At 32.9% G+C, this 18680-nt stretch overlaps 1 protein-coding gene, 1 long non-coding RNA gene and 1 other non-coding gene across 4 annotated transcripts; 1 reads left to right on the top strand and 2 right to left on the bottom strand.

The window, feature by feature from the left end:
• The first annotated feature begins 2078 nt into the window (after positions 1-2078).
• Positions 2079-3990, top strand: LOC128286896 (uncharacterized). Of its 2 annotated transcripts, none has more exons than XR_008277579.1 (2): positions 2079-2348; positions 2476-2687. XR_008277579.1 is itself a non-coding variant. In XM_053024696.1 (2 exons), the coding sequence occupies exons 1-2, from the start codon at positions 2245-2247 to the stop codon at positions 3950-3952; spliced, it is 414 nt and encodes a 137-aa protein (XP_052880656.1). In that variant the 5' UTR covers positions 2079-2244; the 3' UTR covers positions 3953-3990. The 2 variants fall into 2 exon arrangements, 1 of the variants encoding a protein (XP_052880656.1); XM_053024696.1 differs by lacking the exon at positions 2476-2687 and adding an exon at positions 3643-3990.
• Positions 3991-7175: 3185 nt separating this feature from the next.
• On the bottom strand, positions 7176-7246 carry TRNAG-UCC (transfer RNA glycine (anticodon UCC)). The gene has a single exon. It is a non-coding gene; the product is annotated as a tRNA-Gly (tRNA).
• A 5447-nt stretch (positions 7247-12693) lies between these two features.
• On the bottom strand, positions 12694-16617 carry LOC128286402 (uncharacterized). The gene is made up of 2 exons (XR_008276948.1): positions 16464-16617; positions 12694-15548 (listed from the first exon to the last, which is right to left on the bottom strand). It is a non-coding gene; the product is annotated as an uncharacterized LOC128286402 (long non-coding RNA).
• Positions 16618-18680: the final 2063 nt, after the last annotated feature.

The following is an 18680-nucleotide window of genomic DNA, read 5'->3' as shown; positions in this document are numbered from 1 at the left end:
AGACGTAGACAAGCCACTTTCGATACTTCCTCCGTCAATATCCCATCCCATGCACCAGATAATAAGAACATGGCATGCAATAAATAACAACAATCAAACATGCATTTAGGTCAATTTAACCTAGGGGTATTTCAAGAATTTATCTACTAGGGGTAAAACGTAAATTTTCCACTTTTAAAGGTATTTCAATAATTTATCTATTTTAGGGTTTTTCATGTATATTCCTACCTTTCACGTACTAACGAGAATCACGTCTCGAGGGTTCTTACCGAATTGGGCAGATTAGCCCATCATTTCAATTTTGGCCCATTAAGCCCAAAAATATCGAGGCACGAAATCATGCACTTTGCAATCCAAACATTGCAGCTTACCAAAAACATTAATCGATTTACCTCACGAGCATTCACACACTCGCAAATCTACAAAATACGGTTTTGACATTTTGGCTTTTACCGATCTAGACTAAGAAAGAGGTGTTAGTTACACACTGCTTGCGACGATATCTTGTGAGATCCACACACGAACCGCCTACAATTGGATTACTAACACGTTAATCTAACTATTCAAATACAAACTACGTATTAACCCCTTACAATATTCGGCCAACCACACCTACAGATCATAGTAAGCTTATAAGAAATCAATAAGCAACTCATTAACAAATTTTTGTCAATGTTTACCACATAATCATAATTTCACTGCAAGCGGTCTTCCTAAGCAGTCACTAAATCATTTATAACTGGAGCTACGAAACTCCAAATCAAATGCCGTTAATTTTCCCTGAAAATAGACTCATATATCTTTTATCCATAAAATTTTCAGAATTTTTGGTTTAGCCAATCAATACCAGATTTTTCTCAAAGTTTCCCATGTTTCACTGTTTGACTAATCTGACCACTCTTCATTACGAATCAAATTTCTCATTGTACATAATTCAAAATATGTTCTTGTTTATTTCATTAGAAACTAGACTCAATAAGCTTTAATTACATAATTTATTCAGCTTCTAATTCATCTCCCACAATTTATGGTGATTTTCCAAAGTCACATTACTGCTGCTGTCCCAAGCAGATTTATTACCAAATCACTCTTTCATACACCTATCTTGCATGCATGTTATTTAAACATGTATATCACCAATCAATCATCACATATCTATGATTTTTACTTAAGCATAATCTCCATTTCATCATTTTAAAGTACAACATGTTAGCCGATTTTTCCTTTAGCATCTAAGGCACATGCATGCTCATTTGTTTGGCTCAACTTCACATATCTTCCATTTTTCATCAAAAGAACATGAAACAACAACCATTTCCTTCATTTTAATTCATGACTAAATGCTCACAACACAACTAAAAATCAAAATATACTTCAAGAGTTAAGGTAGAATCAAGAAGAACTCATGAACCTCAAAATAGAAGCAAGGTACCAAGAACTTACCTTCAATTTTCCTCCTCCTAATGACCAAATACTCAAGAGCTTTCTCCTTTCCTTTCTCTTCTCTAACTTTCAGCTATGATGAACAAAGATGGACAAAACTTTGTTCTTTTCACCCTTTTCTTTTAATAAAACTTCATATTTCATCCATTTAATTCTTTAATACAAAAGACATGAAATTCTTATCATGAAACATTTACCTAACCCATTATCATGAAACATTTACCTAACCCATTATCATGGAACATTTACCTAACCTATTATCATGAAACATTTACCTAACCCATTATCATGGAACATTTACCTAACCTATTATCAAGGAACATTTACCTAACCTATTATCAATTTGTATCAATTTGTACCATAAATTATGGATATCAAGTGTACATTTTGTCTATAACAACATGATGGCTGGCCACTTCATGTAAAATGGGAGGTTTGTCATGCAAATCCTCCTATTTTGCACTCCTATTTATTTGGCCACTTCAATTTAGCCTATAGCACTTTCAAACATTTTCACATAGGTCCTATTTCATAATTTCACCCCCTTTTTCTTATGGAACAAAAATTAACTAAAATTGTCGGGTTCTATCTTAAGCTTGGGCTTTCTAGAGGCCCACTAACATAATTAAACCTATGCCAACATTTACTGGATTCCCGAAAATTGGGGCGTTACACCTTTCATACACATTTAATATTCTTTATAGGGATAGACACAGTGGTATTCCCAGTCTGACTTTGTTTAGTGGGAGAAAATATGATGATTAGCACTCCGTCTACACTTAAACAACAGCTTTTCTAATTATGCTGGAAATGGCAATGGCAATGACAAGGAAAATGTTGCTGGGGTTTTGGAGACCAATGGGGATCTTAAACCCAAATTCCAAGGGGAAAAACGAGCTATACAGGTGCATCAATTCTCTTTGATATAATTTTAGCCCTTTGTGCTTAAATCTTGTACTATTTCAACTTTAATTTGTGTTATGATTATTGTTCTTTTAATTTCTAACTATTTTCCTTTCTCTTCCTCCGTAGCCATAGAATTTGCTGTTTTCTGTTGGTTTTGGGATGAAGTAGAAGCTCTCTTTAAAAACCATTCTCTGTCTGACTCACGTTATCTCCCGAGATATTTATCTATGATTTTATATTATATTTTAGTTCTTGATATTAATTCAGTTGAAAAATGATTAAAAATCATTTTTTTACAAAATATCAAATGCCATATAGAGTGTCTTTTTATCTTTGAACTTAAAGTATAACTTCAATTAAAGTTTTTTTCCGTAATGTTTTGTTTTGTAAATATAATTTATATATTGAAATTGCGAGATCTTATATAATATAATGAACAAAAACTATTGCAGGCTGTAATAAAATATATTGAAAGTTTATATATTACTGGTACTTAAATTATATCTTCTTTTTTTCTGTCTTTAAACTTTTCTAGATAAATTATATTTAAGGTTATAAAACTATTAATAAATTTATACTTAATTTAAAGTTGAAACTATTTAAAAATTTCATGAAAGTTATTATTTAAATAAGTTTTTTCTTTCAACAACAGCAACATTGGACTTCTGGTGTTAGATGTTAATTTGGGATCACCATTGTGTTGACATTAACATTCAAACATGAGAATGAGACAGCTATATTTGAGATGAACCTGCATGATATGTCTTCATTCCTTTGCAACCTTCATCTTTAAATAAATATACATCCACACACACATAAACACATATATTTTTTCAGTTTGAATTCATATAACTTATGTAGAGAATTGGGAGAACCCTGTCATGTTGGATGCTCCCGTCTCTAGAGGTGTTGTAGTTGCTGAAGCTGGTTCACTTACTTTCATGGTACGAATTCATTTTGGATCACCTTCTTTTGCTAGAGTTGACCTATTATATATTGTTTTCCATTGAATGTATATGGACACTCATTAAACTTCTTCCCAACCTTCTTTAGTTCTTCCCCAGGATAGGAGTCTACTAGTAAATATTTTTCCAATTATTTTAACCTTGTTCGTGAGTTTACTGTTTAGTATCAATTTCATTGCAAGATATTATAATTTTTACTTTATATTTTCAATGATGCATGTAAGATTAGTTGCCACAGAAGTCTGGTATTTTAGAAACACAAATGATATTAGGTTGGCAACACTTTTAGGTAGTATTAAACTTATGAAAAAAATGCCATGTGATCCAGGTTGGTGGCCCTGAAGATGTGTATCTTGCTGCCAAATCCTTACTCCTCTCGATGGGAAAAGAGGAACTGCAAGAGGCTATTGATTTTATATCTCTGTTCGGGTAAAGTAGGCTTTGTGCTTCAGTCAGAGCTGCCTTGGTTCTTAGTGGTAGTATGGGTTCTATCTAATTCAAAAATGAGAAAGAAAAGGAAAGAATGGGCAGATAATGTATCTTTCAAAAATGATGAAAGTGCCACGAGTAGAGTCAAAACTAAGAGTGTTTTGTTTCAAGATTCAGTTCCGAACTCAGGTTTGGCGGTATCTCCATAGTAAATCTGATTTGATAAATTTACAATATTATTCAATAATTAATCTCCTTCTTGTTTCTCCTTTTTCTTTTATTGAATCACTTGTTTATCCTCTGTTCTTACATTTTTTACCACTTGCGGTTTCGAATTTAAAAGGAGCTTAAATCTGTAAATTTCGCATGTAATGAGGTATATCATTAATGTTGTTGATGACGGCAGTGTTTATTCGTTCTTATCTTACAACTTTTGTATTGGTTATATAGGTACAAAATTTCCTTAAATTGAAGGATCTCATGAAGAAAATTCTCTATCTGGGAAATACATTGAACCAAGGAACTGCAAGGGTAAGTGACATTCAATTTCTCCTTTTGGCTTCAGTCTTTGATGCTACAATTGCAGCTTGTAAAAGATTATGCAGAGAAAATATTACTAGCTAAACCACATGTAATGTATTACTAAAACCAATTAAGGTTCGCTGTCCAGTCCTTGCATTATCTAAGAATTGGGTAATATTCAAACCAATCAAAACTAGTTATTTATTGAACAGGTAAAAACCAATTATTTTTTTCCCTTTTCTTAAATTAAAGACCATGCCATTAAGGTAAATGCTTATTATTGTTAACTATTAATTATATTAACTATTTATTTTACATTAAATTAATGTTTAAACATAAAAATAAAATAAGAAACAATCAAACCAATTGGTTTAACTCGTGGTCCAGTTTCTTTAACATTGGCATTTATGTCCTTTAATGTTGAACTTCTACATTTATGTCTTTCATTTTGAATTTTTAGATGATAGTAGTGTCAATCAATTCTTTGTCCCTTGTTATGCTATTAGTTCCTTTGTTTTGCATTTTCTTTTTTCTTTTTTGCCAAAGCCACTTGTCCCAGGTGTCATGTTTTTTATGCAACTTTAAATTTAAAGTTGAACTCGGGAAGAAATAAAGATAAAAACAACAAACATAGTGGATCGGAAAATACTTTGCCATGAGTCGCTTTACATTTGACTTGTTTACGTATCTAAATAATAGATTGTTTGAGGATAGGCCATGGATTTGGTGATATTTTTATTTAAACTATGTAGGTTTTAGATGCAACGCTTTGTAAATGCAAAGGCACATGATTAATAACATGATCAATGATTTTTGTCGAAACAAATTCTAATTCTTGCATATATGATTAATAACATGATTAATGGTTCTTCAAATTTTCCAAATGTGTCTTTAAGGTGCTCGAAAATGTCATATTAATGTTGTCCATATATGATTTGAATGCTGGAAATTTACAGCATTTAGTTTCTGCTTGAAGTTGATTAAACCATGCTGTAAATGCAAACATTTATATCTTGTTCACATGCTAAATTAACCATTAGTGAGCTTAAAATTGATCTATTCGAATGTGTTAAATTCATTGTTCAATGTGATGTTATTTCGCTAATGTATTGAGTATATTAAGTTGTGCAATTTGATGTTATATGTATGCGTTAATATTGACTTGTTAATTGCATATTTTATTATTAATTTGATGTTATATGTGTCATTCATTAACTTTTTTTCTTTTTCTCGTGTTTGAGTTTTTGTTGGATACATGGTCCAGATTAGCTGAATTCATGCATAGTGACGACTTGTTTAAGCTAACTGTTTATCTTAAAGTGTGCATTCTATCATTATTTTGTTCTATTTGTATTTTGTTAGATTTACGGTGTAGTATGATAAGTGCGGTATTTTGTTTGGCGAGATGTATTTATATCATAGATTATTCTTCTTCTCAATATTTTGATAATGAATTTTAATTTTTTTATATTTTTCAGGACTTTTTTATAATATTTTATTATTTTTTAATTTTTATGACCTTTAGCGGCGTTTGTGGGAAAAGCGCCGCTAAAGGTCCTGATCTTTAGCGGCGTTTTTTCAAATAAACGCCGCAAAATTTTGCGTCGCTGTCTATAGCGACGTTTTTTGCGGCGCTTGAAAAAACGCCATGAATAGTTTTAGTGGCGCTTAAAAGCGCCGCTAAAGGCCTAAAAAAACGCCGCTAAAAATCAATTTTGCTGTAGTGTTTAATAAACAGTTAATGTGTGATTCATGACTCTTCTCTAATACTATAACACATAGCTTACTACAGACTTATTATATATTTAAATATTTATTAAATGCTAGCGTCAAGCATCTAAAGAAAAATAAAGGGTAAGAGCAACTATTATTTCATGTTTAGATTTGAAAATTATTACATAAATCATTCAACCTTTTTCACATTCCCTACTTTTTTTCATCTCTCTCCTTGGTGAAATTAAATGGTGAAGCTTTGATGAAAAACAAAAGGATAAATTGTTTAAAGGTTTGATGTGTAGGGTAGGGGGTTCTACTACAGAATTTAGCTCACACTTTTGAATATCGCAAATGTTTCTCTTTGTGTGCGTGTGCGTGCGCTTGTGAGTGGTTTTGGTAGGCAAATGGCTCTCATGTGTTGATCCAACAAACACTAAGGGCCAGTTTTTCATTGCTTTTGAAAAGTGCTTTTGAAAAGTGCTGTGGAAAAGTGCTTTTGAGAAGTACTTTTGAGAAGTACTTTAGAAAAATTTTAAGTGTTTGATATTGCTGTCAAAAAGTACTTTTGAAAAGTAAAATGTCCATTTTAGACATGATATTATAAAGTAACAAATATGTACTTAAATAATGTTCAAATTAGTTAATATTATGATATTTTAGTAAAATATAAAAAATAATTTATTATAACTTATTGTTAATATTTTAATATATAATATTAATTTTAAATATTTCTAAGTAATTAATATTAACTATATTTAAATATTTAAATATAATAATTAAATATTTGAAATTAGATATTGACACAATTATATTATTTTAAAAATATTTTTTATTTTAATTAATGCTTTTAACACATTTGTAAAAATCATATTAAATAACCAAGAAAGAGAACACAAAATAATAGCATCAAACACATTTTAAGTCAAAAAGTAAGGTTAAAAAGGTAAAATAACAGACCAAAAGTGCTTTTTGGCTAAAAAGTTAAAATTCTTGCTTTTCATCTCTAAAAAGCTCATCCCAAAAGTTAAAAATTTGTCCCAATGATATGTGTTCTTCATTGCTTTTAAGAGAAAAGTACTTTTTTTAAAAAAAATTCATCCCAAAGGCAATGGAGAACACACCCTAACTCACCAGTTACCACCATTCCATCGGAGAACAAAGAAAAAGGAAATTGCTTGAAATGAAAAATCTAATTGTGTTTGCCGGGAGTTGAACCCGGGTCTATTGCTTGGAAGGCAATTATCCTAACCGTGGACTACAAACACCTAACGGCATAATCCATAAGTGGGTTCGAATATCAATATACCAAAAGGCTTTTTATGTAGATTAGTAAAAACATCTCTCCACTCCCTCTCAATTTTGATATTGAGAAAATGGTCCTTCTAAAAAATTTTGAGCAACTTAATCCCTATCAATTTTGAAAATTAGAGCTCACACTTATTGTATAAATAAGCGTCAATTTCTTCACTATTTTTATGAAAAAATTAATTTTAATCTCACATTAACTAGAAAACACTCTCATACGTCATATTTACCTTATAAATAAGTGACAAATTCTTTTCATTAAAAAATTAATTTTAATCTCATATTGACTAAAAGATACTCTCAAAGTTTACTTCTTCACTATTTTCATTAAAAAAGTTAATTTTAATCCCAAATTTACTAGATAATACTCTTATAATTCACTTCTTCATTATTTTCATTAAAAATTAATTTTAATCCCTTAAAAGGTTAATTTTAATCTCATATTTGCTAAAGAACATTCTCATGCTCACACATTAACCCTATAAATAAGTTCCAATTTCTTCATTATTTTTATTAAAAGCTAATTTTAATCCCACATTAATTAGAAAACACTCTCATATCTTACATTAACCTTATAAATAAGTGACAATTTTTCATTATATCCATTAAAAAGTTAATTTTAACCTCACATTAACATATTGACCTTATAAATAAGTGATAATTCTTCATTATATCCATTAAAAGTTAATTTTAATCTCACATTAATTAGAGAATATTCTCATAACTCATTTCTTTACTTTTATCGTTAACAAAGTTAATTTTATTACAATTTTTACTTAAAAAATTAATTTTAATCCCGTATTAATTAAAAAATACTCTTATATATCATTTTTATTCTCACACTAGCTAGAGAACCCTCTCATACTCACACTTACCCTCACCCTCACATTTGCTAGAGAATACTCTCATACTTGCATTTACCCTATGAATGAATGTTCATTTTTTATTATTTTACTATATAAATAAATAATGTTCATTTTTTATTATTTTACTATATAAATAAATGTCAATTTCTTCACTATTTTTATTAAAAATTAACTTTAATTTTAAATTCTATTTTTATTAGAAAGTTAAATTTAAATTTAAATTTAATTAAATCTTAATATAAACATTGAAATTATAATACTATAAATATTTTATATATATAAAATATGAATTAATTAAATGTTTATATATAAACTAAATTATAATATCTGTAAATAGTTTATAAATAAAAATATGACTTAATAAAATATATCTTTTAATTTAAATATAATAAACTCATACATCTATATATAAGTTCTAATTTACACTATTATTAATGAATGATTATTTTATAGTTATAATCAATATTAGCACATGTTAAATTGTTTAAATTTACTTATTAAATAATTTATTATTAGATTTAAATTTTTACAAATTTTTATAACTCTTAAAATTAATTAATTTATACAAGAGGTAAGTCTGTGAATCGCATGCGGGGTCAAAAAACTAGTTTTATATATTATTTATTAATTATATTTACATTAAATATAATATAATAATTTTATAAAATTATTTAATAATATTTAATTTAAAATATTTTTAGTTTATGAAGTTTACATCAATCCATTACTCTAAAAAATTACGGTAAAAAAGAAGAAGATGTTTGTCTCTCATTTGACTCTTCTTTGCAAATCCTCTATCCCTCTCTCTTCTTGAGAAGGATTGTATGAAACTATTTAACGTTTATCATTTTCCAATAGTAAAATAATAAATCAGATTTTTCCTGCTAATTTTTAGCAGAAGAAAAAGCCGAATTGTAATTCTCCTATTAGAAAGTGATATGGATGATGTGAAATCACAGTTTCATACAATCCATTCTCCTCTCTTCCCTCTCTAGAACGTCCTATTCTCCTAAAAGAGTGCAGAATAAAAACCCAGAAAAATGTTGGAACAAACACTGCCATTTCGATTTCAATAGTTGCCACCGCCAGCCACCATGGTCGTTGCTATCAACCACCGTGTCCTCAAACTTAAAATTTCAGCTCTTGATCTCCATCGTGCTAGTTATTTCTCCCTATTCTTTACAATCAACCCACTTTCTCCTTCTTTTAATGGTGTTTTCTAGTTTTTTTAATTCTATTTTTTTATTTAAATCTTCACTTGGGTTACCCATTTCGAGTTATTGGTGGTGTTTTTCTTGTAATGACCCAAATTCGAGCACCGAAAAAGCGAGTCGTAGGGCCTCCGTCTTAGGAAATTAAGTCCATAAATATTTATTAAAAATATTTATGAGGATAATTATGAGTTAAATTAGAGTTAATTAAGTAAATTTAATTTAATTAAGAGTAATTAAATAAAAAGGACCAAAATGGCAATTATGCCATTTATCCTAAGTGAGGCGGCATAAACATAAAAATCTGAGATTTTTATGTGTTAAAATATATATTAAATTATTATTATTAAAAGTAAAGTAAATAAAAAGGAAATAAAAGAAAAAGAAAGAAAAGAACAGAGAAGCTCACGAAACAGAGAAAGAAAGGAAAGGAAGAAAGAAAAAGGAAAAATTGGAGAATTGAAGCTTGAAAGTTGAATTGGTAAGTTAATTAAGCCCTTTCCTTTCTAATTTTGGTATTTTTAAAGCTTTAGAGAAAGATTTTCTTGAATTCATGAGAAAATATTGAAAATTAATGAAGGTTTGATTAGGTTTTTATGTTGAAGAAATGATGAAATTAGGGATTAATTTGATAAAATTCTGAATTTGAATTGAATTAGGGACTTAATTGTAAAACAAGCCATAAGTTTTAAGTTTTAGGAATTAAATTGAAAGAAATTCGGAATTATAGAAAAATGATGAAAAATTGATAGTTATATGAATATTTTGATGGAAATTGAATAGAAATAAGGTGTGAATTGGTGTTATAAACTTGGTTATTAGCATTTTACATCAAAACAGTTTTGGGAAGTAGCAATGGTCTGACTTTGAAAATTCACTAAAAATTGTAGGAATTGAATTAGAGGATGAATAAGATATAAAATTAAAGCTTATTGGGTCTAGTTTCTTATAGTGGAAACAGTGTAAGCAATGAATTTATGAATCAAGAGATATTTGAAATTTTGTAAGACTGGTTCAGGGTGATTTCGAGACACTCTGTTTTGACTTTGGAAAACCATTAAAATTGTAAAAAATTATTATGGATTGTAATTTATATGTGTGAACTCCTTAATGAATATAGTTTTAAAAGAAATAAATAATAACCTTATTCGAGTTCTGTACTAATGAGATAATTGATTTTTGGTAGAGAGAGGTCAGAATTGTCAAATGGAGTAACAGGGAGTATTTAATGAATAATCTGTACTAATTGGCTAGACCAAAATTATGAAAATTTTATGGTGAGAAGATATATGAGTCTAGTTTCAAGGAAAATTTACGGATATTAATTTTGAGTTTCGTAGCTCAAGATATAAATAATTTAGTAACAATGACTCAAACAGACAGCTTAATGGTGAAATTATATATCTTAAAAAAAAATGGTCAAATTTGCATGTTTATACTCATGAATTAAATTGGATTGTATTATATTAATTAATTATAATTATGCTAATTTTCATAGCAAACAAAGGAACCGAGGCATCCAATACAAAGGGGAAAGAGAAAGTAGTCGAGGAATAGCTCGGGGAAAATCGGTTTGTATTATCATAATTCAAAGTATTTATTATTGCATATTTAATTGTAATATATATATATATATATATATATATGAATGTGCGTGAAAATGACTTGAATGTGAATTGTTGATTAGTTGTGATTACATTGAGAAATATAAGAGAATTGATTGAAATGTGAAAATGTTTCGAAAATGGAAATATGATCGAAACCCTATTACCTAGTCGGGCTTAGTGGATATAATTGGCATACCATAGGATTGGAAGTGTTCAGGGATTCTTCGACCTTGAGTCGATGAGGCACTAGGTATGCCATAGATTTACTTCGGATAGTTTCGATGAGGCTTTGGTAGCCACATTGCTTCGGCTTGGCCGATGAGGTACTTGGTGTGCCATAGATCTGATTTACTTCAAACTATCTGATGAGGCGTTGGTCGCCACTCTGGTGTGTTTGGTTGGATCCGCGTATCCACTTTGGTTCGAGTCAGGTTAATAGGGCCTATAAGTGAAATGAGCAAAATTATCTGAATCTGATTAACTGAATAATCGAATGAAAGGTGAAAGAAAATGATGATACGAAATGTGAAAAGAAATTGTGTTGTGAAGTTGAAAGCATGAACTTTATGTTTATGAATTATGTATACATGAAAGTGTTATGAATTAAGTGTTTACATGTTGGTGAAAATTTTATAATAATTTGAATGGCATTAATATGACATGAATTGGCATATTCAATTGACTACTTGTGCATTTATGTTTTGAACTTGATTTGATGTTATGAATTGAATTATGATAATACCATTGGGTATCTTCAATACTCAGCGTACGGTTGTTTTCCGTGCGCAGGTTAGGTAAAATAGAGTCTGGTTCTGCATTCAAAATCATCTCCGACTCCAGCTCATTTTGTGGTAAAAATCTTATCTTTTGGTAATGTGGCATGTACTAGGTTTTAGGTGGTCATTTGTATATATTTAATGTTTTGAATGTAAAAGATGGTGTATAAACTTTAAGGAGTTTGACGTATAAAGGGACGATTCCTAAGTTTATGAAATGAATGGTATATAGTTACATGTTATGTGGAAGTGAATTGGATTGGTTTGTATAATTCTATTTAGTGTTTCAGGGAGGCTCAGAGTTAGGATTCAATCCTAACCCCACGCAAGGTTCATATTAGGTCCGTAGAATCTCGATAAGGGTAATTAACCTTATTTTGAGTATAATTTTGTGGTTATTTTTGATTTGTAATAATAAAGTTTGTATGTTTTCGGTAATGCCCTGTAACCCTATTCCGGGGACGGTTTGGGGTTAGAGGGTGTTACATTTCTTCTGATGCAAGGGTTTTTTGGTCAAGGAAAGAAAATGTCTATTACAGGAGCCATTGAATTATCCATTATGAGGGAAGGCTCTGAATGGCTATGCAGACCTCATTCAAGTTTCTCTTGTTATAACATATTCCATGGAATGGGATAAAATTAACTGAACATATGAATTTTAACTCTTCAACAAGTAAGTCTGAAATGAATTTATCATTATAGCGAACCAAAGATGTTATTAACTTCTAGTGTCATGGACTTAGGATTCTTGCCTCACAATCCGTACGGCCTTAGGCAGTTTCTTGCTCCAAAAACGCCTAAGTCAGCCTAACTTCCACAAAAGAAAGATTCAATAGAATTCCTCCCCAAAACACAACTCAAACGAAAGCAACTTAAAGCCAAACAAGATAAACGAAGAAAGAGACAAGAACAAGCCACAGAAAATAAGAACATGAGAGAGAGAGAAATTTGAGTGAATGCTCTCAAGAATTCTTATTGCTCAAAAAAAACTCAAGTGCTTTACAATGAGGGGAGAGGCCTCTATTTGTAGTTGAGCCTCTCTAAATCCAACGGTACAAATCAAGTACATCAACGGCTATGATCAAAGGGTATCTACAAATCAAATCTCTAAGATTACAAAATCATATCTTCTAAGATTACATATCATATCTAAGATTGCATATCTTCGAAGATCATGTTTCCATATTTGTCGAGCTTGTAGATAGACCTTCAATCTCTTTAAGCAACGGGCCAGTCTGATTGGGCCAAATAACCTCTTTCCTTCTTGATGGATCGCATAGATGTGTCATAGTTGCGGGCTCCCATGTGCAACCCATGACATTCTCCCCCACCGAATCTAGCGACACCCTTGTCGCGTCCTCTGCATGGTATCGATCTATCTTGTCTTGAAATTGCCACAAGGCTTCAATAGGTTCTCAACTCGTCTCACTATCCGTAAATCCTTCCATCGGACTAAGTATTCATGCATGGTCGATAGTACTTCCGTCGACCACACGATCCGCCTCGATGTTCTCGACCTCTCGATCATAGGCAACTTTTACCCCATTAGTGCTCGTTCGGACTTGCTTCAACTTGGGTCTTCTCCATCTTCATGGAATGGCTTAAGCATACTTACATGGAATCTTGAATGAACTTTGAGCTTTTCAGCAACTCAAGCTTGTAGGCCACCTTACCTACTTTCTTCACAACTCGAAATGGCCCCTCAGACCGTCTCACGAGTCCTTAGTGTAACCCATCATGTCGCAAAATTAGGTGTAGTTTAGCAAGAACTAGGTCACCAACCTGAAATTGCACGTCCCTTCAATTTCGATCTGCCCACTTCTTGTTGCACTTACTTGCCTTATATAGACAAGCTCTAGCTAGATCGTTTTGCTCTTGCCAATCCCTCGCAAATCGATAAGCTGCTGGATTTGGTCCCGCATAACGAGTTGCAACAGCATTGGGTGTAAGTGGCTGTTGCCCCATCACTATCTCGAACGGACTCTGGTTCGTCGCCCTACTTCATTGTAAGTTGTACGAAAACTAGGCCACATCCAACAACTTCGGCCAATCCTTTTGTGTCGCACTTACATAGTGCCGAAGATACATCTCTAACAATACATTCACTCGTTTGGTTTGCCCATCGGTTTAGGGATGCATGCTAGTTGTAACACCCCAAACCCGGCCCAGAAGTTATGGCCGGATCCGGCATGCCACATCAAAAACATAAAAAAAAAATTCCATTCTAAGTCCAGAAAATCGTACTTGATGTTCAAAAGATTAATTCATTAAGGGTTAAAGTGAATGGAAGTCATGCACCGGTAGGAAACCGAAAAGAGGTGGTGAGTCCATCGGATTGCTTAAGTACCAAGCTCCTTCGGATCCAATCCTAGACATGCATACCGCCATTGCCACACCTTAACGTCATGGATATTTCTAGGAAACCGATTCGATTAAGTCATTTTAGGAAAAGTGATTAATTTTGGAAAATACTTTCATTGCGGAAGCTTTGCTTATTGTCGTGTTATTTTGAAATCAACTGTTGTTTTTGAAAACGCCTAAAGCTATCCAATTTCAACAGTTAAAATAAGTATTACCTATCTTAGTAATACATATTAAAACCATCAAAAATAAATAAGCGGCCTTATTACATTTAAAAGCCTAAAACCTCAAACGTAATTAAAAGGATGTCCAGTTCACGAAGAAAATCAAACTTTCGAATGGGTGGCCATCCAATTCCCTCACGACTCCAAGCCCACTATGGTTGGGGATTTCTGCGTGGATGAAAATAAAAGGGGTGAGTTTGGGGAAACTCAGTGTGTAAGGAAAACCCATTCAAAGCCCAAGTCACTCAAGCCTATTGGGCTTAAGCCCATTCAGTAATAGTGGTCTTGGGCGAGCCCTTTCAGATTACAATAAATTGGGCCTTAGCCCTTATTCAGATAATGATATGGCCCATAGGCCCATTTCAAAATACATGCAACATCGGTAAACATATGCAAGTCCATTTGGGTAATAGTGATGCTGGGCGAGCCCTTTTCAGATTATAATAAACGGGCCTTAGCCCTTATTCAGATAACAGTATGGCCCATAGGCCCATTTCAAAATACATGCAACATCGGTAAACATATGCAAGCCCATTTGGGAGACTACTCAACCCACCAACCACTACACTCCACCGTACCAGCCATACACTCCATGTGGGGAATAGCTCAACCCACCCAAATTTAACACTCCACAGATTCTGCACCTTGCTGCTCGATTATCATAAATTGAGGCAAAGCCTCCAAGACGTGGACACGCCACTTTCAGTACTTCCTCCGTCAATATCTCAGTCCATGCATCGATAATAACAACATGGCATGCGATAAATAACAACATCAAACATGCATTTAGGTCAATTTAACCCTGGGGTATTTGGTAATTTATCTACTAGGGGCAAAAGCGTAAATTTTCCACTTTTAAAGGTATTTTAGTAATTTATCTATTTTAGGGTTTTTCATGCATATTCCTACTTTTCACGTACTAACGAATCACGTCGAGGGTTCTTACGAATTGGGCCGATTGGCCCATCATTCCAATTTTGGCCCATTAAGCCCAAAAATATCGAGGCACGTAAATCATGCACTTTGCAGTCCAAATTTTACAGCTTACCAAAAACATTAATCGATTTACCTCATGAGCATTCGCTTTTCGCAAATCTACAAAATACCGATTTTCGGCATTTCGACTTTTCGACTTTTGCCGATCCAGACTAAGAAAGAGGGTGTTAGTTACACACCTGTTTGCGACGATATGCTGACGAGATCCACACACGAACCGCCTACAATTGGATTACTAACACATTAATCTAACTATTCAAATACGAACTACGTATTAACCCCTTATAATATTCGGCCAACCACACCTACAGATCATAATAAGCTTATAAGAAAACAATTAGCAACTCATTAACAAATTTTTGTCAATGTTTACCACATAATCATAATTTCACTGCAAGCTGTCTTCCTGAGCAACAGTCACTAAATCATTTATAAATGGAGCTACGAAACTCCAAATCAAGTTCCGTTAATTTTCCTTGAAAATAGACTCATATATCTTCTATCCATAAAATTTTCAGAATTTTTGGTTTAGCCAATAAATACCAGATTTTTCTCAAAGTTTCCCATGTTTCACTGTTTGACTAATCTGACCACTCTTCATTACGAATCAAATTTCTCATTGTACAGAATTCATAATATGTTCTTGTTTATTTCATTAGAAACTAGACTCAATAAGCTTTAATTACATAATTTATTCAGCTTCTAATTCTTCTCCCACAATTTATGGTGATTTTCCAAAGTCACGTTACTGCTGCTGTCCCAAGCAGATTTATTACCAAATCACTCTTTCACACATACCTTGCATGCATGTTATTTAAACATGTATATCACCAATCAATCATCACATATCTATGATTTTACTTAAGTATAATCTCCATTTCATCATTTTAAAGCACAACATGTTAGCCGATTTTTCCTTTAGCATCTAAGGCACATGCATGCTCATTTGTTTGGCTCAACTTCACCTATCTTCCATTTTTCATCAAAAGAACATGAAACAACAACCATTTCCTTCATTTTAATTCATGACTAAATGCTCACAACACAACTAAAAATCAAAATATACTTCAAGAGTTAAGTTAGAATCAAGAAGAACTCATGAACCTCAAAATAGAAGCAAGGTACCAAGAACTTACCTTCAATTTTCCTCCTCCTAATGACCGAATACTCAAGAGCTTTCTCCTCTCCTTTCTCTTCTCTAACTTTCAGCTATGATGAACAAAGATGGACAAAACTTTGTTCTTTTCATCCCTTTTTATTTTAATAAAACTTCATATTTCATCCATTTAATTCTTTAATACAAAAGACATGAAATTCTTATCATGAAACATTTACCTAACCCATTATCATGAAACATTTACCTAACCCATTATCATGGAACATTTACCTAACCTATTATCATGAAACATTTACCTAACCTATTATCAATTTGTATCAATTTGTACCATAAATTATGGATATCAAGTGTACATTTTGTCTACAACAACATGATGGCTGGCCACTTCATGTAAAATGGGAGGTTTGTCATGCAAATCCTCCTATTTTGCACTCCTATTTATTTGGCCACTTCAATTTAGCCTATAGCATTTTCAAACATTTTCACATAGGTCCTATTTTATAATTTCACCCCCTTTTTCTTATGGAACAAAAATTAACTAAAATTGCCGGGTTCTATCTTAAGCTTGGGCTTTCTAGAGGCCCACTAACATAATTAAACCTATGCCAACATTCACAGGATTCCCGAAAATTGGGGCGTTACACTAGTGAAAAAGTTTAAGTCTGAGCCTATTAACTTAAACAACTCCGTCCAAAACTGACTCGTGAATTGCCCATCTCAATCACTGACGATGGACTGTGGTACTACCCAATACTTCACCATATGTCTAAGGAACAAGCGAGCTGCCTCCTCAGCGGGACACTCCTTGGTTGCGGGGATGAAAGTTGCATACTTCGAAAACCTGTCCACCACAACAAAAATACTCGCAAATCCATCAGATTTAGGTAAACCTGCGATAGATTCCATGGATAAACTCTCCCATGGGCGCTCCGGAATAGGCAACGGTTGTAACAAACCAGCAGGGGCTTTCAACTCAACCTTATCTTGTTGTCATACTAAACAAGTTCTCACATAGGTCTCCACATCATCACCCATGTGAGGCCAATAAAACCGATCATCCAATAGAGCCAAGGTGCGATGTATTCCTGGATGGCCAGCCCATTTTGACTCATGACATTCCTTCATGACTTCCCTTCGCAAATTCCCATGTTGAGGCATATATAGACGTTGCCCATGCGTGTATAGCAATTCTCCCTCGAGCCAAAACTGCCTCGTCTTTCCATCTTTGGCAAGCTCCATCAGATTCTTGCCCGTGGGATCATGGGATAGTCTTTCTTGAATGCGCTACAATAAGGGACTTTCGGGTTGGCTTATCGTTGCAAATTCCATTTTTCTGCTAAGTGCATCAGCCACGATGTTGGCACTCCCCGGCTTGTATTCCATGCTAAAATCAAACTCTGCTAGGAAAACCTGCCAACGAGCCTGCTTAGGGGACAATTTTTTCTGGGTTAAGAAATAGCTATTTGCAAAATTATCAGTGAATACCACAAACCTGGAACCCAGTAAATAGTGTCTCCATGTGCGCAAACAATGCACCACCGCCATCATCTCTTTTTCTTGGACCGTGTATCTTCGTTCCGTCTCGTTTAGCTTTCGAAACTCGAAAGCAATCGGATGCCCATCTTGCATCAACACCCTCCAATCGCATACTCCGAAGCATCCGTGCGTACCTCATACGCCTTTGAAAAATTTGGCAATGTGAGTACAGGCTCACTCATCATTGCTTGCTTCACTTAGTTGAAAGCTTTCTCACACCGATTGTCCCAATCCCACACTTTGCCCTTTTTCAATAGGTCTATCAAAGGTGCAGTGATCTTGGAATAGCCTTCAATGAAGCGACGGTAGTAATTTGCTAATCCAAGGAACGACCGTAACTCCGTCACCTTGGTTGGTGGCTCTCAATCGGCAATTGCTCAAACTTTACTTTCATCCATTCGAATCGTGCCACCTCCCACAATATGTGTAACGCCCCCACGCCCGAGACCGTCGCCGGAGTCGAGTATGAGGTGTTACTAAGCTTAATTTAACATATTTAGAACTTTGGATTATTTATTTCTACATTCACAGCTTTTAAGCTACTTGCATCACAGTTATAAGAAAAATCATATCTCGAGTTATGAAACTCGAAATCAAGATCCGTAAATTTTCCCTAAATCTAGACTCATATACCTATCTACTAATTTTTTTCTAGAATTTTTTTGTTGGGCCAATTAGTACAGTTTATTAGTTAAAGTTA

The sequence above is a fragment of the Gossypium arboreum genome, chromosome 13, assembly GCF_025698485.1.
Source record: "Gossypium arboreum isolate Shixiya-1 chromosome 13, ASM2569848v2, whole genome shotgun sequence".
NCBI lineage: Eukaryota > Viridiplantae > Streptophyta > Magnoliopsida > Malvales > Malvaceae > Gossypium > Gossypium arboreum.
Note: the sequence above shows the minus strand (reverse complement) of the source record. Positions and strands in the feature narration are given on the sequence as shown.